Genomic DNA, 19,879 nt, shown 5'->3' with positions numbered 1-19,879 from the left:
CACAGACTCAAACAAAGGTTATCAACTAGCCTACTTACAAGCAAGCCCAGGGGAATTATGAACGTTGTTAGTACAACTAGATGTTGTGTTCTTAACGAAGTCAGTAACAACCATCGGCATGAAACGGTTATTTGTTGTGATCTGACAAAGCAAAAAGTTTATTGCAGTCAAAGGACATAAACGCAAAATATAACAAGCACCGTGGCAATTTCAGGCAGTCTGTACAAAACACAAAGCCGAACTCCCTGCACAACTCGTATGTTTGAAACAAATAAAAAGAATTAGAAAAAGAACAAGATGAAGGTCACGACCGCAGGGCGTTTCCATTTATTGGTGGAGTAACACGAAATCTACGATCATTGGTTGATTTCCTGCCGGCGCTCTTGTGCTGTTTGTGGCAACCGCACTTACACTCGGGCGCCACATGGTGGTGATGGTGGTGGTGTATGTGTTGGATCCGACCGTTGGCGTCAGTCTCCAAAAACGTTGTGCCCAATTTGTGGTCGTCGATTAGGGGATTCCCCGACTGGTCGCAAAGCACGAACCACGGATGCGAAGTGTTTGGAGCGCCCTGGAACGGCTGCAGATGGTTGCAGAGTTGGCACGACGGGCTCAACGTCATCGGTGACGTCACAGTGTAGAGGTCAAGATCCAGCGAGGACGTCGGCGTGATAATACCCTCCTGCGATGACCGACTATTAGATTCCGTTATCGCGTCGCTTGGTGTCGCATTGGAGCGCGATCGTTCACGCGAATCATGACGTGGTTGATGACATTGTTTTTCCAACACTTCCGCATCATTTAAAGGTGTACTTTCTTCCACGCGCCCAGAATCGTTCGATGACGTCATGAATGACGTAGTGGAGTGTCGGTGTTCATCGGACGAACCTTTTTTAGCTGCCTTCCCTTTACTTCCTCCAGGTGGCGTGCGCAAGCACGAGTAACAGCGTGCGTAAAACTTGCGCCATGACGTGAACGTCTTGCCAGAACAAATCCACACACCGTTAGTAATTCCTATGAGGAGCATCATGGAATATCTGACTATGAAGACGGCAAACTCTGGTTCAGGGTCAGCGTAAGGGCAGTTAGCGTTTGTTTTGGAGCCGCAGTTGTAAGCTTCAGCCCATATTTCAGCGTTGTGGAGTTGGTAGAAGTAACAGGCGACCAACGCAGCCGAAGGAATCATGTATAGAAGGGAGAAAAGCCCGATACGACTCATCAATTTTTCCAAACTATCAGTTTGTTTTCCTTCCTAAACAAATTTAAATATTATACTTTGTGAGTGTTATGCTTAAAAAAATTAAAACTGCTATACAAAAAACTTGACTAAACGCTTTTTAATAAAATAAAATAAACTGCGTTTAGACACGTGGCCATTGTATGCTGTAATTTTAAATCAATTTCCATATGTGTCACGCACAACAAGTGGAATTGGAAAAAGGTGGATTTCAGGAAAAAAAACTTAATTATGTTTAAAACACGGTATGGGCGAAATTGTAAACAACCTTTTGAAATGTATTTTTAATTCGAAACATATTAAGAAAGCCAAGAAATAGGAATAATCCTCCCAAACTAAGATAGACGAGCAAGGGAACGGCAACAAATCCGCGAAGAGTTCTCGCATCTTGGTTCCCCACATAACATATGCCAGCCAACGCATCACCGTCAATGGACGACATTGCCAGAAGCTGCAGAAAAATCATGGTGGTAACATTTAGGGAATAAATAGCAATGTTATGATACACGATTATAATGAACATTAAAGGTATTAGAACAGAAGACGACCGGATGCGTGTATTTGTATCATCATTACAGGTAAATTTTTTTCATGATAGACGATAATACAAAACGTACTGCAGATGCCAATGTCATACGTGGTTAGTTTTAAATAACATTTAGGAACAATATTTGTTAAATTATAAAGCAGGGGTCAGAAACGTTTTAAACGCCGCGTGCTAGTTTGCATATTAGGTAAAAATTTGAACTTCGCGTGCCAACCTATATTTGTATGCATATCAAAACATGTTGACGTTTTTTTAGTAAGGGCGATGCAGCGGCCTCAATGCCTAAATTTTGTTGGGTAAATTCATATAATTCAAGGCCATTAAGACTTGTTTTCATCTTTCTTCCCAAAGTAACACGATTTCAAATGTTGCTGGAGTGAAAACTCATAAATCAGATGGAGTGTCAAACAAGATTTACCGGCTCCTACTATTGAGAAAGTCATGCTCGTTTTCCACAAGACTTCACAATTATATTTGGTCAACAGGACAAATTTAGAAAAAAAATTTAAAAATAGAAGCTGTTTTTCGTGAAACATTACTTACTGTTATGCTTTTCAATGCAGGAATAAGCCATGAAGCGGCGTGAAAATAATGCGAATAATTGGCAATCGATTCGCTACAGCATTTAAATCCGGCAGCAAGGAACCATGTCAACGACAACACCACCCACCTGTATAAACAATTGCATTATGCAAAAAATAATTGTACAAACGACATCAATACAACTTTTTCTGGATTTCCGATCAAAAAAAAACGCTTGCTGTCTGTTGCGTTACGTTGCTTTCCGCCAAATTTATAAGAAAGTGATAATGCTTAGCACATAAGCGAAATAGATTTTTCTAATAAATCTGCGAACATTAATCAGAGGCTCAAGACAAATTACTGTTTTTCACTTAATCCGTATTTCCGGATACCCGAGACATTAAATCAGTGATTCCCGCTATTTTTGTGGTTTTCGACGCGTACCACTTAGTTGAGTGTTACGGAGTAACTTAGGGGATGAAGTAACAAACATTTTGAGATCACTTACGATTTTTTAATTTTTCGTTTCCCGCAAATTACGAAAAGGTGCTTGCGGTTGGGAAACACTGCATTAGAGTGTCCTCAAGTTTTACTTCCAGGTCGCTCAGACGACACAAAAATCCGCAAGTTTCGCGCTACCTCAGCAGCAGCATGCAGACCCACCCGTACCACTGTTTTGGTTTCAACGCATTCGCGACTTTCTCCTTCGAAGAACAACGACAAGCTTACCACAGTGCTCCCGCCATGCCGAAGAAGTAGATAAGAAGGAACACAGCACTGCAAAGAAACGGTCCAGTGGTTTTGTAAAGCACGTGATCTGCATTCCACGAACAAGCCACTGCTTCGTGTCCAGCCACCACACGAATAAGAAACCTGCCCAAATGTGGTTATGAGTAGTTTTGCAAAGGTATGTCGTGCATGTTAGTGAATGGGGCAAAGGTGCTTTTGCAATAATATGGGACGACTCGAAGAATCACTTTGTGGTTTTGGAAGCAACGTTTTTCCAAATTTTGAACTAATAATGACAACGGGCCAGAAAAACTAAGTACGGAGGTGCAAAAATAATTAAGTAAAAAGCGAAGCTAATATGTTACGACTACTGATGAAAAAGACAACGCCATATATCAGCTTTGGCTTTAAAAGTACAAATATACACACGAACTAAAAAAACGCACACCAACGTACGCGTTTTCATTCAAAAAACGTGCTTCCACACTACCTATTTACAACAAAGGTATCACTATCAACTGAAACACAAATAAATTCATAGTTACCCGATGCTGACAAACATGTAGCAGGCGGACAGAAATATAACCGGCCTTTCCGGATATTTGAAGCGTTCTGTGTCGATGAGGAAAGTGCTGACAGTGATGAGGGTTATAGCAAAGCACACAACCGACCACGCTGTGATCCACGACTCAGCGAGTAATCTCTTCTCTTCGCTGAAGTAGGGAGAGTGACAGGCCATTGCACAATTGGGGACGCCCCCAGTTGAGATCTGCACAACATGGTCACCAAGATGAAATAATGTGTTTCGATATTTGTATTCAGACTGTGTATGATTGTTGAGTCTATAGTTCGAGGTAAGGCATATATCGACTGCGGAAATGCTTAATTAGCTGATCTATGTGCTTAGTTTTTGTAATACGTGTTTGGTAGACATTAAGAGCAGCTTGCAATTTATGTATACGCACTATTTATTTTGCCATTCAGCAATGGTCTATAGTATTTTTTATAATAAAGAAAAACTGATCTATTTTAGAACATACACAATTTACTAAAAGGTAACAGGAAATATAAAGATATCTAATTTCCCTATACAGGATTCTTCATACGGTTAACTGTATTTTGGTATCAAGAAAGATAACAGAGACACACTTGAGTCAAAATTGGCAAAAACACCACAGAACACAGCCTGAAAATAGTCTATTGTCCTCAAATGGCAAAAGAGTCGTCTGCGGGCTGCACAAAATGCAAGAGGTCAGAGTTCAAAACCATTGAAAATTTCAACTGAACGTGGAGTGGGTCTGAAATACTGACTCAAACCGAAAGAAGGAAATCCGCTTAAGCGTAAAAATGTCTTAACAGCGTTATGGTTTTCTACGTCAGTATTACTAAGAAAACATAATATCTAGGCAAAATAATTTACTTATTTGCGAAACGTCGTGATAAATTTGTGTAATGCCTGTTTCCTTTTTATCTTTACAAACGTTTCGCGAGTTAAAAGCGGTTATTGTAAATGTTTATATGTGTTAAGTAAACACATGCTTGGGTTGCAGCAAAGGTGTGTACATCAAAGTCCAAGTGACGACATACAAGAGTTAGTAATCCATGAATTTGGACACGAAAGTTCAGTGGGGACCGAAACTCCAAAAAATCATTCAAACTCTTTCGAACTGAAAATAGCAACTTTGTAAACTACAAACAAAACAAATTGACCGACAAAAGCCACCGACCAAGACCACTTGGAGTGAAGAAAACCATTGAAAACTGCACTTGACGTTAGATAACATGTTGTGTCTACCGTGTAGTGCGTACTCTTTATCGGGGTAGGAATAGTGTAAGTGTTTTTCCGACGCATGCTATTTTAGGGGTTGGTAGAAAGTTGATATTTTTCAACCCGTCACAATATTTTTGCCGTGGTGTTTGTCCGTTCCGTCCGTACAAATTTGAGATCAATGAAAAAAGTATATTTTGTCGTTTTAAAGACGAATGCATTTTCAGACTTGTCATTGGGGCCAACCACAATTTTTTCTTTTAAATTTGTATCCTCAAAAATCATATCACGAACGTAGCTGATACAGTGCACAAGGACATTCCAAATACATGTTACTTCACCTAACAGTCAATCAGCAAAGAGTGCGTTTTCCTGATCAAGCACGGGAGAGTAACAAATAGCGAGGACCTATTCAAGTGGCCGTATCATGCCAGCTACAAAACCTACTATTTGTTCATTTACCGTCAGTCGCGTGGACTTGAGCCAAACAAAACACAGGCTTGGTAACATGGGTCGGGGTGGGTCCGGGTGCAGGGCATGGGGCGCATGTGGGTTATGGGGAGCAGCTGCTGGGGCTGAAGTGGGGTGAAAAATGCCGCAGCGGTGGGTCTGTGTTGGAAACATACAGGGGTCTCCGTAGGGTTAGGGGCTGTACAAACAAGCTAATGTGGGGGGTGTTGCTATGAGACTCGACGCTACTGTGCGTTGGTTATCGGGTGAATGTAGAAATGTGAAAAGAACGAACTCAGATTGGGTAATTTTGCGTGACAATAAACCGAAATTCAAATTCTGTCAATGATATATAGAATATGTATTTCTTTGTTAATTCCAATAAAACGATCTTGAAAATAGAAATACATATCGTGATACGGTGCGCGATCGACATCCAGGGCACCTTGGTTCGAACTGATCCAAATTACTTGATTATTTTGCAAACACAATTTATATAAAGAATATATAGACAAGTACTTTTTTAATTTGGCAATTTTATAAAGTGAACACATGCACTGCAATCCGAACACAGTTTAACACTCTTGCAATAATTGTTAGACAAAAATGAAAGCCATGTGTTTGAGTGGTAATAAGTAAAACCAGGTTAGGAACCTGCACCTTTGTCATCAAAAGGACATACTTTTACTTCGCTACGGCAATCCATAACAAAACTTGTAAGTATCAACTTAATAAAATTGTTCCTTTATTTTTAGCAGCGAGTTCGGCTCTCAACAAGCAATAAGCCACTGAACATCAACCCATACAAGAACCAGCGTCTTTAAATACGCATAGGAGGAGTTACGATAACAACAAACCCCAACGAGAGGCCTTAATAGGTTTGGATTGGACGTAATTAGGAACTGGCAAGGCTCGGCAAATACGTTGTCAATTAAGCTGGGTACGCGGTTGGACTAATGCGGCCGGGGACGAAGGAGGTACGCTGTGCAAATAGACTGAGACAAGTAGGGGAAGGATTTATTTTGCGCTTGATTGGAGACACCACACTCTAACTGGATCACGTGATCAGTCCCCACGTGGTCAAACAGGAAGAAAAAATTGAAAAACAAAGATTTTTTAAACAGATTTTCTAAACAAACAAAATTGGCTCCAAAATTTGTTTTTGATCTAGAACAAATTACTACACATCTACGCAACTAATATTTATACAAGTAATTACGACAACCTATATTTTAGTTTCTTTAGTTCGTTCGAAACGAACGGTTTTTTCAACCAAGAGATAAGTTTGCTAACACTGCTAAAGAATTGTCAACAGCATTTGGATTGATACGTACGTTTGGCCAATATCTATAAATTAAAGGTAGATTTAGCGAATGCTGTGCTGTGTACAACGGTGCACACTCACACTGCTTAAAAACTGCATGTTCAAGAGCGAATTTTAATACAGCAATTTCTGTCAAGAAAATCAATTTCTCGGTTTACCGATTTTCATCGACATGCGAAATCCCATACAAGTTATTTGATGAAAGTTACCGTACGGATAAAAAAATGCAGCAACTTCAGCAACATTTACACTTTAATTGACACATTTTGAAGAGCACAGCGGTTCGGAGGTGTAAGGCACGGCAAGGCGGTGTATGTTGTCTCCTCACACAGCAACGCGGCAAACGCGTAAATATGTTTAATTAAGTGTGGCGAGATGACAAAGATAAGGGCTTCAGTGCGTACACAAACCAAGCTCAGGCGTTCGCCTCATGTCAATCATCGAATGGCCGCGCACAACGTGACATGTTGAGAAATGCACGTTTATGGTTTGATAATTTCCACGCGTAGTCATGGATTTGTTGTTGTATTGCGGGATGAAATTTGTTTTATATTATATGTTATAAGCTATGAACTGTTGGTTAATAACCTGGGTGTAACCTTTCGGAAGCACTGAGGCCAAGCAAATGCTAAAACCAATAGGGCCACGTTCCGCATCACAAAAATCATGCATAAGTTACCAATGTTGCACTGATGAGACATATCAGGTCGTAAGAATGGCCTTATTGTGTGCAGCAAGATTATTTTGCAACGATTTGTATTGCGGTGGTGGAGTATTGAAGAGCTAAGTTAGCAAGCATTGTGTTTTGACAACTGCAGAAACCGCAAAATTACTTCAATCCTCTTGAAATCAGTTTATTTCTAAATGTTAAAAACTAATAATTTATTTACGCATAGCGAAAGTGAAGCAGATTGACCTGGGACACGAACAGTCATCCATTGTTTAAACACCATGTTATGACAAATTGACAGCGAATTTAGCAGCAACAAATCCTGCGGAATTTCATGGAAAAACCAAATCCACAGAACCGCCCTGTCGTCTACAAGTGATCGGGACGTCTGGATGACGTGGTAACCGCGTCATCACGATACACCAAGGGGTCGTGATTTATTGGTTCGAAAGACCAACGCGCATCTGCATTAATGGGATTAGGTGGCGGATAGATGGAATATTGCCTAAGGTCTCTAGCGTGTGTAAGGTTTACAGGCGTAACACGAAACAAATAAGAGGATCGTGGACGCCCACTGAAGATCGACAGATAAGATTTTTTCGCCAATGCGTGTTTAGCATCGCAAAAGGGAGTGTGTACATTTGCGATTTTCGCAGAGCTGGCGACAACGACGAGGCAAAATTTTTGAGAACGGGTTTCGTTGTTTTTGACGAATTCATGGCAATAGAGAATTTTTGATTAGTTATTTACAGGGAAAAAAATCAAAAAAAAATATGCAAGATGTGTCAATTTTGTTGCAAGTAGGCTAGACACAAGACCTAATGCTCGTTTGGGCCTCGTGGTTTTAAACCTTACAAATATATGGTTGTTAATGAGTACCTAAATTGACATGAACTTTCATTTTACCAACACTCGAGTAATATAAGATCGAACAAAACCAATTTCTGACCACTTCAGTTGTTGTCAGAATTGAAATTTTTCGGCAGATAAAAGGATTTCAAAGGAGTGTTTCCAAAAACTTTTTGTCTACGGAACCTTGCAAGTTTGTTTAAGTCGGCAAGGAACTCCGAAAGACTTTAGAGACATTTTCCACAACTTTTGCTTAACACCAGATAGTGGCTCATAGAACCCTTGATAGTTTGCCACGGAATTCACTTTTGAAAGCGCAGGTATAAAGGCATAGATTCCAACATATTCCGCAAGACAAACATTTTTCCGATATAAGGTACAATATGTGAATCACGCAATAACGCGCATTATCCACCTGAGGACACGTTTCGATAACCGCTATAATCGCTATAATTAAAAACGCACACGTTGTTCTGTCCCCCGTAAACCTATACCCTTATCAGCAGTTCCATCAGCAAACTTTAAACTGGGAGAAGAAGGAAGGAGTCGGATTGGATGGCAAAGATTATAAACCACGTGATTTGAGTCCGTCCGCCAATACACCTTTAGGCAACAAGTTATAAAATGAACAGTAAACAGACTGTGTTTTCCGTTACACGACCTGCCAAGTTCAAAAACTAAGTCTAACTACAGATCACCAGCAATAGGTCCAATTGTAATGTGCCACTATGATGTTCATAATCCCCTATAACGAAACAATGCTGATTTGCTATGGCGACGTTGGTGATTGCCTTATATGTGCAAAAACAACACAAACTTTTAAATCCACAAACGCCAAGCCAAGCCACAGGCAGCTATTGTCATATTTTCCCGGTAACGCAGCTGCGAAAAATAAGGGTCACTTCACAGCTGCGAAAAATAAGGGTGAAATAAAAAGATGAATTTCACGTCTTGAAGTGAGACTGATGAAAAAGCTTTACTGCCGAAACGATGCGAAACGCAAACACAGCAGTTCACACCCCCAGTTTTAATAAAAACACCTGACGGCCACATAAATATCATCATAGGCTTCATGGGGTATCTCACAAATCTTTTGCCTGTACGGAAATAAGGCTTGAGGCACGTTCCCTGAAACCGCAACGATAACGCTTTCACCAAGACGGGAGTCACGTGACCGACATTGACGAATCACATCTTTTTGAGGTTGTGACCCTTCGATCCGCAATGATACGCCAACGCCTTAACGCCAAAAGCCGGTCTCAATACAACCAGTGATCCCCATTATATTTACCCAGCGCCTTGAGAACACAAAAGATGCAGACAGACGAATAGCTTGTGTATGACTGAGACTTGAACGCGCAATGCCATGCACGGAATGACGCGACTTCCAAAATGGCGCTGGATTTAAAGAATACGCTGTGGTTTGGGAACTTTAGTAAAAAAATATGGTGACCTTGCGAGATTCTAAACCTGTTTAGGTTCTAACGTTATATAAGGTAACTTTTTCAAGGCCAGCGCAATTATTAGAAGATAAAATATACGGTCAAAATATAAACAAGGCGCAATGGGGATGTCTTAGAAAATATTAGTGCCAGTATGGGCCACTTTCACTATTATCTAATCTTTTGAGCCCCCAACTATCAAATCAAAACACTCACAAACGTATTTAACAAAACTGTCTCTTTCAAAAGGGGAAATCTTTCCAGGCAACTCACGAGACGCAAAATAAACGGAAACACCACAGTTCCCTTCGACGCTACAAGCATGCTTTACAACGCAAAACCGTGTCGACTATGTCAATCCATATCTCGCGCACCGATAAGAAGCAATCGTCGAAAGGATAAGATCGATGATGTCGGCTATTCAGGCCAAGCAAAGCGTGCCTGGACCACACGGACTCAATCGAGGTAAGCACATACAACCGATTAATCCTTCATTTTGGGGTGTTTTCAGAGGTTACCGAAGGTAAGATGGAACGTGATTTTTGTGTGCATGACATTTCGAACACTTGCAAGGTGTTTTATATTTGAGGGTGTGGGTTGGTTTAGTTGTAATCATGGGTTACAGGTTGGGAGTATATGCTATACCCAGGGTTGTGAATCGAATCTTAGCGTTTTTTCCCGGTGGTATACAATATTTTAGCCACGTCTATACACACTTTTGTGTCAACACATACAGTTGTATTTTTGTGTAGTTTTTATTTTTATTTAACACCTACCCATATAGTTTATGTCGTTTTACATTTATCCCAATTTTTGAAAAAAGTCTGTAACATAATTCACCTTGTCAAAAAGAGGACTTGTTAAATCAGTGATAGGAACCATAGGAGGAACACACGAACATTGACAAGCGTTGCGAGATGGCCTTATTGTGATGTTCGCCACCTTGTTGGTCGGGCGAAAGGGGATTTCCGATGACGTAGGTGGGTGCGATGTGGTGTTGACCCTTTGTTTCATGACGTGGTCGGGGGCAGTGACGTGTAAGCACATCTTGTTGGAGTCCGAGTATTTGGGAAAGTTTTCGCAGTCGAGTAGTTGGGGCCAACCTGATTCGGGTTTGTACCTTTTTATGATCGGCAAGCAGTTGTCCCTGGCCCTTTCGCAAATAAATCTAAACAAAAATATGTTTTATTGTTGGGGTATCCACAAATACCAGAATTATAGTATTATCTTGCTAATTATTTAGTACTTCGTATCAGTCTCTGGTTTCTTTGACTGCTATAGTTTTTAATGCTCTTCCGCTGTGACAAGCAGATTTTTTGAAAAACAATTTTGATAGAACAAGCGTTTGCGAGCTACGCTTCTCAGGCGTGACAAAGGCCATTTGGAGCGACGATTGGTTTGCGAAAGCTCGTGCTGTACAAACTGTTTTTAAAAATTACAAAAAGTGTGCCAGAAACTATACAGAAGCGTTATTGATGAACAATTTGGAAGAATTAGTCGTCAAAACATTAACATGTCAACAGAACAAGTATTCGCAATTTTATGATTGCAGATAAACCGCGTACACAACACGCATCTACTTTTTTGCTATTTTGTACCGGAACGTGCAAAAAAACTTTAAAAAGGGAAACCTGCATGGTGGAAAGAACTTGGTGTATTGCGATCCGGGAAAGCAGATTGGAGCGTAAACGGAACAAACAAGTAACTTGAGTTCTGGGTCACATCTACGTCGGAACAGCAATTTAAATTGGTTTACCTGAACAAAAAGATACCACGTTATGCAAAACAGTTCGTCAAAAACTTTCGTGGCAAGCATAGGCGTCGATTTTTTAACGTTTTGTAAAATATTAAGGATAACTTTTCCAGGTTTTAGAAACACGCAAAAAACATTTCTTCAGTCGTATCGCCTAAACATCGGTAAACGACGCAAATTCCGTTTCGTGTCACTTTGTTATGTAGCAATCCACGAGACACTTGTGTTTGTCATGATTGTGGCGGTGATAATACAGGTCGTTTGAAACCAGTTTAACCCATAGTATAATGTATGTGGTTTTTCTGACAATAATTTTTAATTTAAACGAAATCCAGGGGTGACAATGCATATGTTGTCACCCCTGTTTGTTTGTGAGGGGTGACATGTCACCCCAGTCACCCCTATATCGACGCCTATGGTGGCAAGTAAACTTATGATAGGAATATTAATGTACGCAAAAAAACTGCTGTAACATGTTTTGTTCAACTGAAAGTTTGCAACAATTTACGTAGGTTTTCATAATGGAAAAATATAATGACTTCTCGACACAAATGTCAGCGTTACAAACCTATATAAGGCATATTTTCAGAACACATTTGCGTTCATCAATAAAAGCGAAAGGGGACATTCCTTTACAAATTACAGAGAAAGATACACCTGCCCTGTACGCCGCAAAACCTCGCGGGTTCACTAATTAGACACAGTACTAAGCTAAGCGGGTAAAACGCTTAAATTAAAGTACGACTTGAGTTCAAACGACCGCACCCGCTTTGAACTACATCGGGCTTGACAAACAGTCAATGCTGACTCAAAGGACTGCTAAGGGTCGGACCCTGACAGGTTCATTGCTCTTGCGTTTCACAACAACCAAGTAAAAGGGAAAAAGTGGTAGAGCGTTTTGAGAACGTTTGGTAAAGACTTATTTTTGTGGTTTGAACAAAAATGCAGTGATATAAGATTACAAGTTGACTTGTGCTGCATGTGCGCTTTTTTCAATTGGGCGTGCATAGTGGTCATCGGCCTTAAAGTCAGCGACATATTCGGAAAACGAATTGGATATTTTTTCTTCCTTGTTGCTTTAGCGTAAAAAAAACACAATAAAGGTGCAAAAAAAATACAATCAAAACAACAATTTTAACTAATAAACGCATGACTTACCATAATTTCGACTTCAGACTGTTGCTTTATGTTTGACGGTGAATATTTCAAATCTGTGTAATTATAACCGACATCTTGACACAACTTGAATTGGATCGGCTCACACTTCGACAGTTTGCCGGTATCGGAGAGGTATTTCGCGGCGCGATAGGACTGTGCGCCTGTACTCGTTAGCGCAAGAGTCAACAACAGTAAAACCAGCAGAGGCTGCTTTATGACGCATTTACGAGACATGTTTTTCGTTGAGTGGCAGCGTTTACGACTTGATTCACGTTTGGAAAAATCATGACATTCGTCAGCACTGAGCAGTTTGTTATTTAAACGTCCACACAAATACAAGCATTCCATAAAATCCTCGTCGGAATCTTTTAATTTCCTTCGTGGCCTCGAAGCGAGACAAAACTTTAGCGCACAAGCCCCGCTTGGAACACTGAGAAAACATCGACCTTCCATCCTTGCTTTCCTCGTCTTTGTCAAATTGCTCTTCGAAAGGACAGACGATGCAGTGCACATAGCTTCCTTTTTCCGTATGCTGAGTTCTTTTACGAGACTTGGCTTTATATAGACGCCAGTTGACAGGTGCACCGCATGTTATACTTCATTCATCCGTAAGCATCGTGTCGAATCGGTTTGTGGCCAGAATTCTAGAGCCAATACAAACAAACGCTAATCTACCGTTTCCCATCGAGAAAAAAGTCCAAGGTAAAACTTTTTTGCTATATTCTGGCACAACAACCCAACAAGTATAAAGTTTTTTGCGACAATAGGCGCTATCACTATAACTCAGAAGCGCTCGCTGATTACTTCTGCACTTTTCACGCCTGAAGTAGCTCGTTACAATGTGGTGGGTTCCCGCCCTTTTTCGCTGCGCTCTCTTTTGTTACGTCACAAACTCTCGCACTTCACCTTTGCGAAGCAGTGAGTTGCTGCCAAAGTCAAAGATGTCACGATGCAGTTTGTTTTAGGCGAAACCTGGGCGTCTGCTGCGTCAACCAACAACTAGGTTTATTCCGCACCACTGACTGGCAGTACCATGTTATTCAATACAGACGAAGTTCACGAGAAAACTGTCGATCAAACCTACTTTTTTAGGCCTTGTGCTGCAGCGGAAAGTTACTGTTAAGCATAAACAGACTGCAGCAACAGGGCGGGTTGTGCAAATACGGAAGAAGCACAAGCACCAAGTGGTCCCGGTGTCATGGCCCAGGCAGTGTGGGGTTAGCGCAAAAGACAAATACGCGGTATGCGGCCGTCAACCGTCAACTGACGAGGTCACTGCTGCGAAAGGTTTGCTCAACCGGTCGGGTTTATGTGCCTTTGCCGTCTGTCACAAACGTCTTCCTCGTTAATCACGAGTTACAAAGCTTGAGCAGATGTACAAACCACACGAATTACAACAAATGTAGTGGTGAAAATTCCATACAGTACAGCTAAAACAAATCCCGTTCAATTAGTTAACTGTGTAAAGTAACGACAGGCATGTAGATCAAAGTGATGTTTACTTTTTCCAACATTTACTCACCACAAAAGACGAAAACACAAATATCAGCATAAGTTTTTCGGCCAGCTACTTTGTTACGCAGCTGCGTTTGGTCACGCTTCCAAACCCAGGGTTATTTTGACTGTTTTGAAACCCCTCATCGGTCTTGTTTACGCCGTATGTACGTAAAAGTGAAACACGTGCGCTTGTTTGTTCAACCATTCCGCGTATTAACGGACGCGTAAAACGGTGTATACACGCCCCAATATACATTAGTATGAAGATGTTAAGTTTGCTAATGCCCGATCTCTGTTTACCTTGTGCGGTACTAAACCTTTTCTACGACAATTTCTGCAGGCCTATAACATGTTCAATTCTAAAATATAAGTAACAAATGAAAACTAAAAATGCTTCGTACAATTGTTTTTCAAATGGATGCGTTTTCTGCACAATATCATCATAAAACCTTCTTGAGCATTTTAAGCTTGGCGTCGTAGATCTAACAACTTGTCAATCTTTCAACAAGAGAATGCGATTGGTCAATAACAGTCCAAGCAAAGTCACCCCTAAACTATTGCGCACGCTACGTGTATCTTGGCAACCATAATTTGTGTTGTCGGAGTTGGGTCTCGGTCTGACGTTTATCCAAATGCGGTTTCCGAGCAAACAAAACAAGACCACATGCGCCTGTAAACCCTTTTCCAAACACAGCCGTCCAAACATTTTCCCTTCGGGGCTGACAGATTGTACATTTGTTCTATTTATAAGTTAACCTATATTGTATGTTGTTGGTCTAAACGTACTTTTAACACTAAACACGCGATGCACGACTTTTTAAGCATTATTGACTAAATTCATAGGGACGACCGTTAAATTTTATTCGTTTGTACAGCTATAGCTCGTAAAGGTTTGTAAGTTCTAAGCTGTCAACATCTACAGGTTAATGATTCAGCATTTACAACCTCTCTCGATCTCGTTAACTTTTACTTTTTGCACTGTGATGTTGACAGACGACCTACTTTTTCTACCTTGCATCGCTATGCAGTTTTCATTTCAAGTTTGCCTGTGTCAATTATATGCAAGTGGCCTTGACCTTTTTGATAATTATGTTGCTTTGTGTATATGTTCACACCTTTGCAACTTTTCAGCATTTCATTTTTCTAAATGTTTAACTGCCATAGTTTCCAGCAAACTTTTTGTGACAGGTTGATTATAAAAGCAAACTTAATAGAACGAGCATATAAAAAAAACAATTAAGTTTTTCATTTTTTATTCACACTGGGGCGAAGTATTCACCCGCTTAAGAAACACTGAACTAGGCCAGCACAACAAAACGAAGCGATTGTCAAGGTGATAAAAACTTAAAAACATTTTTTGCGATATGTAAAAATGCAAAACATTGATTTTTACAAAATTTACTGATTACGTACACCCAAAATTGTATGCTTTGTGGAAAAATTGTGGACTAAACGTTTACTTCCACTCCTTAAACTGACAAACTAAACTCTAAATTGCTCAAAATTAAATCTATACCTATTTACTAATAGGATCCATAAGCAACCAGATCGTCGCATTCCATTACAATGGGAAACCAGGCAACGCATACGGGCACTAAAACTCAACTCAACAACACCTTGCATATTTGCTTGGCATCCAAATAAACCTCTTGCCCGCAGTCACTAAATCAAGCAAGTAAGCGGGCACGCAAAACGACCAGCGGTAAAACAAAAGGCGACGTCAGTTGAATAACCACTCCAGCTTAGTTAATGAATGACGGAAAGCCTAAACAGGCTATACGCTTAGGCACTCGAATGGCAATTTATTGTCGTCCTGGCGTCCGCATTTATCGCTTGGCCAAATTTGCCATCTCTCAGCGTGACTCGGGATAAAGTGAAAAGCACATAAACTTGTGTCGCGGTATTTGGCGGATGAATGTGTATGCAATTGGGCCGGGGCACGACCCGAAGGTAAAATAACAAATCAAGTTGTTACGGTCACTTTCCACACTCAAATTTGGAAACCACAAATCAACACAATGGCATTTTTGTTTGACCAATTTAAAAAATTTTAAAATATTTTTAACTTTGTAAATGACATGCACGACATGGGACATTGTCTGTGGACAATGTAGCTAAATATTTTGGAATATGCAATGATTTGAATTTTTATTCTGCAAGAATAAAGGAAATCATAATAAAACCATTTTTTTCACAAAAAAAAGTAAAAAATGTGAATTTTACGTTTTTACCGAAAAAAGTATTTTATACGGATTTTGGAAAGTTGGCAAACCGGTAAGCAACACTAGACAAAGCGTTGCTTATGCCAAAATGGTTGTCACATGGCTTTACCTTTTCTGGTATCTGTTTACCGCAAGTTAATCAATGGACCACGAGTAAAGGCAGTTTTTATCGTTATCAGCGTGTTTGCTTAGAAGTGCCAGGTTGTGATACGAGAAACCTTCTCAAGAAGCTTGGAGACATCTTGTCGCTACAATCGATGATAGTGCACTCCTAAACTTATAGGCCCAGAGTCGTTGGCACCAAACTCTTTTCCACAATCTGAATTTTGCCGCTACGTTTTCAAACGCTTTAGGCTTCAAGACGTCGATCAGCTATATCTTTGAATAAATTATAAATTTAAAAAGAATTTTAATTTTGTTTACCTTTACCTGTTGTTTTTTTTACAAACTGTCATTTTCTACAGAAACCTACAACGTCTCCAACGTTGCACATATTGCTATCTACAACCAATTTGCTTTTTTTTTTCAGGAAGTTACAATGACAGCGGATTTTTTCACCACGTGTAATACGATTTTCTGCAGGTCAGGCCAAAAACTTAATTGAAGAGCTATAATTTAATACCTTTCCTTTCCCTGCGACTTCTTGTTCAACGATATATGACTCGACGGAAACCAGCGCAAAGAAATGACGTCAAAGCCTGAAAGTTTAAGAGTTTGCCAACAACATAATCGTAAAATATCTCGGCGGCAGCAAATAGTGAAGCAATGTTGATTAACGACTTATGCAGGTAGAGACCATAGAACTTATAAAACAAAAATTCGTTGCTAGGAAACGTCGGCAGTTTGGGTGTCAGTGGTTTGCGTTTGATTTAACTTTGTAGACGGGATAAAACAGAGCTCGTGTGCGAATAAGAGAGCCTTTTTAGGATGTAACAGTCCTTTATTGGAGGTAACAGTCGCCGAGCTTTTGAGGTACAGAAATTTCTTATTTTCAATGCAAAAATTATATTTATGGGACCCTTTTGGTATTCGTAGGGCGCTTCGACTCATATGATCTGTGCCGCATACCTCGTAGGGCATGAGGCCAGTGGTGTAATTAAACAAAACAAAGTTAAGTATTCATAAACATCTTTATGTTGTTTGCGTAACCTACACAACTTTGCAGAATGTTAATAGATGCATTCGTTTTGTTATTGGACACAGGAGTAAATTTATGACAAAAACCAGCAGTGCGACAAATCAATTCGCAAATGACTCTGCAAAACTTTTAACCAGTTAGCCAGCAACTCGTAAACTTATCATTACCATTTTCTCTCAAGCCGGTATGGTTGATGGGCCTAATACAAACTTTTGCAAGACCGAGAAACTGGGTGGTGTGGCGCTGCTGAGCGACTTCACAATCCTATGGTTTGCTTTCCATTGTCTTCGCGCTATATGTCATACCCAGACCTGTCGAGGATAGTTTGCTTTTCTTCAAAAGATTCACTTCGCTTACCATGAATATACACCCTTCCCTATACTCTCTGTTTTCATTACATTTTGTTACACAGCAATACGTGAAAGTCCAGAACTTTAAAATGGAGTTAAAATTACATGATATGATTTTGCGAAACTGACTGAATTGATACGAAGTTTTGTAAATTTGCATGCGCTTATAGTTTACTTTATCTCATCATGTCTTCTTTTTTAGGTCTGGATTGTTTCGTTTATCTTCCATATTCCGTGCATTTTATATTAACTGAACAAAACCTGCAGTGTCTGTTTCAACAAAACTTTACCAGAGCCGCATTGTTTTTATCACAGGCTTTCGGTAACTCAGAGGACGAAGGACACAAGGCTTGCCACGCTATTTAGTAATCTGTCACTATTCATAACAAAGCATACCTTTTAGTAAACATCCTTTCGCTTGGATTCTGTACCTTCAGAGTGGCCAGTGTCCTTTGATTGCTATGAAAATAAAATATCAACACAGCACAGTGGTTTTGCTGTGTTTGCAACCTTCCCTACAAAGGGTATCACACAATTCTTTGCATTAGCTGACCTGCACTCCACAACTGTTTGCATTCCAATATGTTATCATTGCTGTGATCACGTGATCAGATAAAGTTATCTTGCACTCGCACCCCTATGCACACTTAAGTAAACGGCAATTCGTATTGTCCTTAATACTGACAATAAGAGACAGTTTGAACACATGAATATGCCTGTGCAAACATGTTTCACGCACGCAGTGTCGAAACGATACGTTTGGCTATAGTTATGTACATAGTGACGATGCGAGATGATACATGTTGTTCGTCTCGACCTGATATTTGCTTAAAGAGGGAAAACGCCATCTTGCGGCGACAAATTAGGACTTGCGAATCAGCTGTTCGAGCAAACTTATATTGTCAATGGAGATTAAAGTAGCATAACGAACAATTACAAAACATCCTACATTTTAAAAACAAGAAGGAAAACGGCACAAAAAATTGATAAGCCGTTGCAGCAGTATCCTGATGTAAGTAGTGGCCTACAAAACTCCGGTCTCTTTTGTGGTTGATATAAGCGAAGCGGTCGACGTGGCGCTATTCAGCGTTTCTCTGACCAAGCTGAAAGCCTACTTTCTTGACCTTCTGCAGCACCAAAACCCGTTTGTCGTCATACCTGAACAGCAATAAACAATTTACGTTGTTACATATTTTTATAATTTACACCATTTTTATTTGTTTAATTGTTACTGCGAAAACTAGTTGTGGCACAAATCTAACCCTCGATTGAAATTTCAAAGTAAAGCTTTCTGTGTTTATATTTATTTTTTAAAACTTCAGAAACGTATGATCAATTTTTCAATCTTTTATATAAACTATCAATTTGAAATATTTGTTTTTAACGAATTGTTTCTGCAAATTTTTGTATATTTGTGGAAATACACCTGATTTTGATGACTAATTCAAGTGTGCCGATCACTTGGTAATTTTAAGGTTACGCTGGCCTTGTAATTTTGATTGCGTTGCCTAGTGACCATCCCCAGCGCATTTTGCCGCAGGCGTAGAGAGAATCTGCAATTATTAAATATCGGATTTTGCTTGTTCGCATTGTATCTACGATCTTATCTTTTTGCTTGTGTTTTATTCTTTTAATATTTCGTAAGTGTTCCATTTTACGTTGATAAAATACATTTACTACGGCATTTTGTGCTCCAAATATGCTATCAACGATTTGCGCTTTCAACGATTACTATTTACATTAATTTTACCTAACATTAATTCAACGGATAAAGTCTAAATTGTTAAGAGATAGCGAAACTGCAAGGAATTTTTGGAAATTATATAAACTACAAATGTTTAATGTTATGTGACAATGAGATTGGTAGCCCACAGCTCCGGAGCCACATACAGCACTTTTTGTTTTGGCTTCATAAAGACAACAAACTAGTTTGGAAAAAGGCAACAACAATGTCTATGAGAAAACGTTATCTAACACATTCAGTGCACATCTGCAGATACCTCTGGTATTTGCGACATTTCAAATGTTTGCTGTTAATGTGTCAAACCCTTAAACCATACTAATTTTTTGTGCAGGATAGGCAACTAACTAATTAGAATTTTGTTGCCAAATATGTAATCAACGTTACTTGAAGCTGAAAGTGGATTGCTTGTGATGGATTACCAGGTATAAAATCTGTTATTGCTGCAGTCATGTTTGCAAGTCTTAAAAGATATTCATTAT

At 39.7% G+C, this 19,879-nt stretch overlaps 2 protein-coding genes across 3 annotated transcripts in view; one reads left to right on the top strand and one right to left on the bottom strand.

Annotated features, from left to right (window-relative positions):
• Positions 1 to 120: 120 nt before the first annotated feature.
• LOC145913339 (frizzled-5-like) lies at positions 121 to 13,233 on the bottom strand. The gene is made up of 8 exons (XM_083000960.1): positions 12,450 to 13,233; positions 11,170 to 11,294; positions 10,379 to 10,706; positions 3,581 to 3,804; positions 3,036 to 3,179; positions 2,328 to 2,454; positions 1,506 to 1,688; positions 121 to 1,252 (listed from the first exon to the last, which is right to left on the bottom strand). The coding sequence occupies exons 1-8, from the start codon at positions 12,960 to 12,962 to the stop codon at positions 305 to 307; spliced, it is 2,592 nt and encodes an 863-aa protein (XP_082857086.1). The 5' UTR covers positions 12,963 to 13,233; the 3' UTR covers positions 121 to 304.
• Positions 13,234 to 19,729: 6,496 nt separating this feature from the next.
• Positions 19,730 to 19,879, top strand: part of LOC145913097 (dynein axonemal heavy chain 7-like) — a 34,218-nt gene continuing 34,068 nt past the window's right edge. For both annotated transcript variants that reach the window (XM_083000631.1, XM_083000632.1), the window contains exon 1: positions 19,730 to 19,822. In XM_083000631.1, coding sequence (XP_082856757.1) covers positions 19,811 to 19,822 — 12 coding nt within the window. In that variant the 5' untranslated portion in view covers positions 19,730 to 19,810. The remainder of the gene's footprint in view (positions 19,823 to 19,879) is intronic.

This window comes from Ascidia mentula, chromosome 9, assembly GCF_947561715.1.
Source record: "Ascidia mentula chromosome 9, kaAscMent1.1, whole genome shotgun sequence".
NCBI classification, from domain to species: Eukaryota; Metazoa; Chordata; class Ascidiacea; order Phlebobranchia; family Ascidiidae; genus Ascidia; species Ascidia mentula.
This window is presented reverse-complemented; position numbering and strand designations above follow the sequence as displayed.

Bases quoted from the DNA above. Each gene is read 5' to 3' on its own strand.
- LOC145913339 (XM_083000960.1), bottom strand. From the start codon at position 12,962: ATGTGCACTGCATCGTCTGTCCTTTCGAAGAGCAATTTGACAAAGACG. The intron at 2,455-3,035 runs GTAAGCTTGTCG...TTGTTTATACAG, and splicing joins GGCATGGCGGGAGCACTGTG to GTGGGTGGTGTTGTCGTTGA. The intron at 1,253-1,505 runs GTTGTTTACAAT...AAATTTGTTTAG, and splicing joins TTAAAAATACATTTCAAAAG to GAAGGAAAACAAACTGATAG.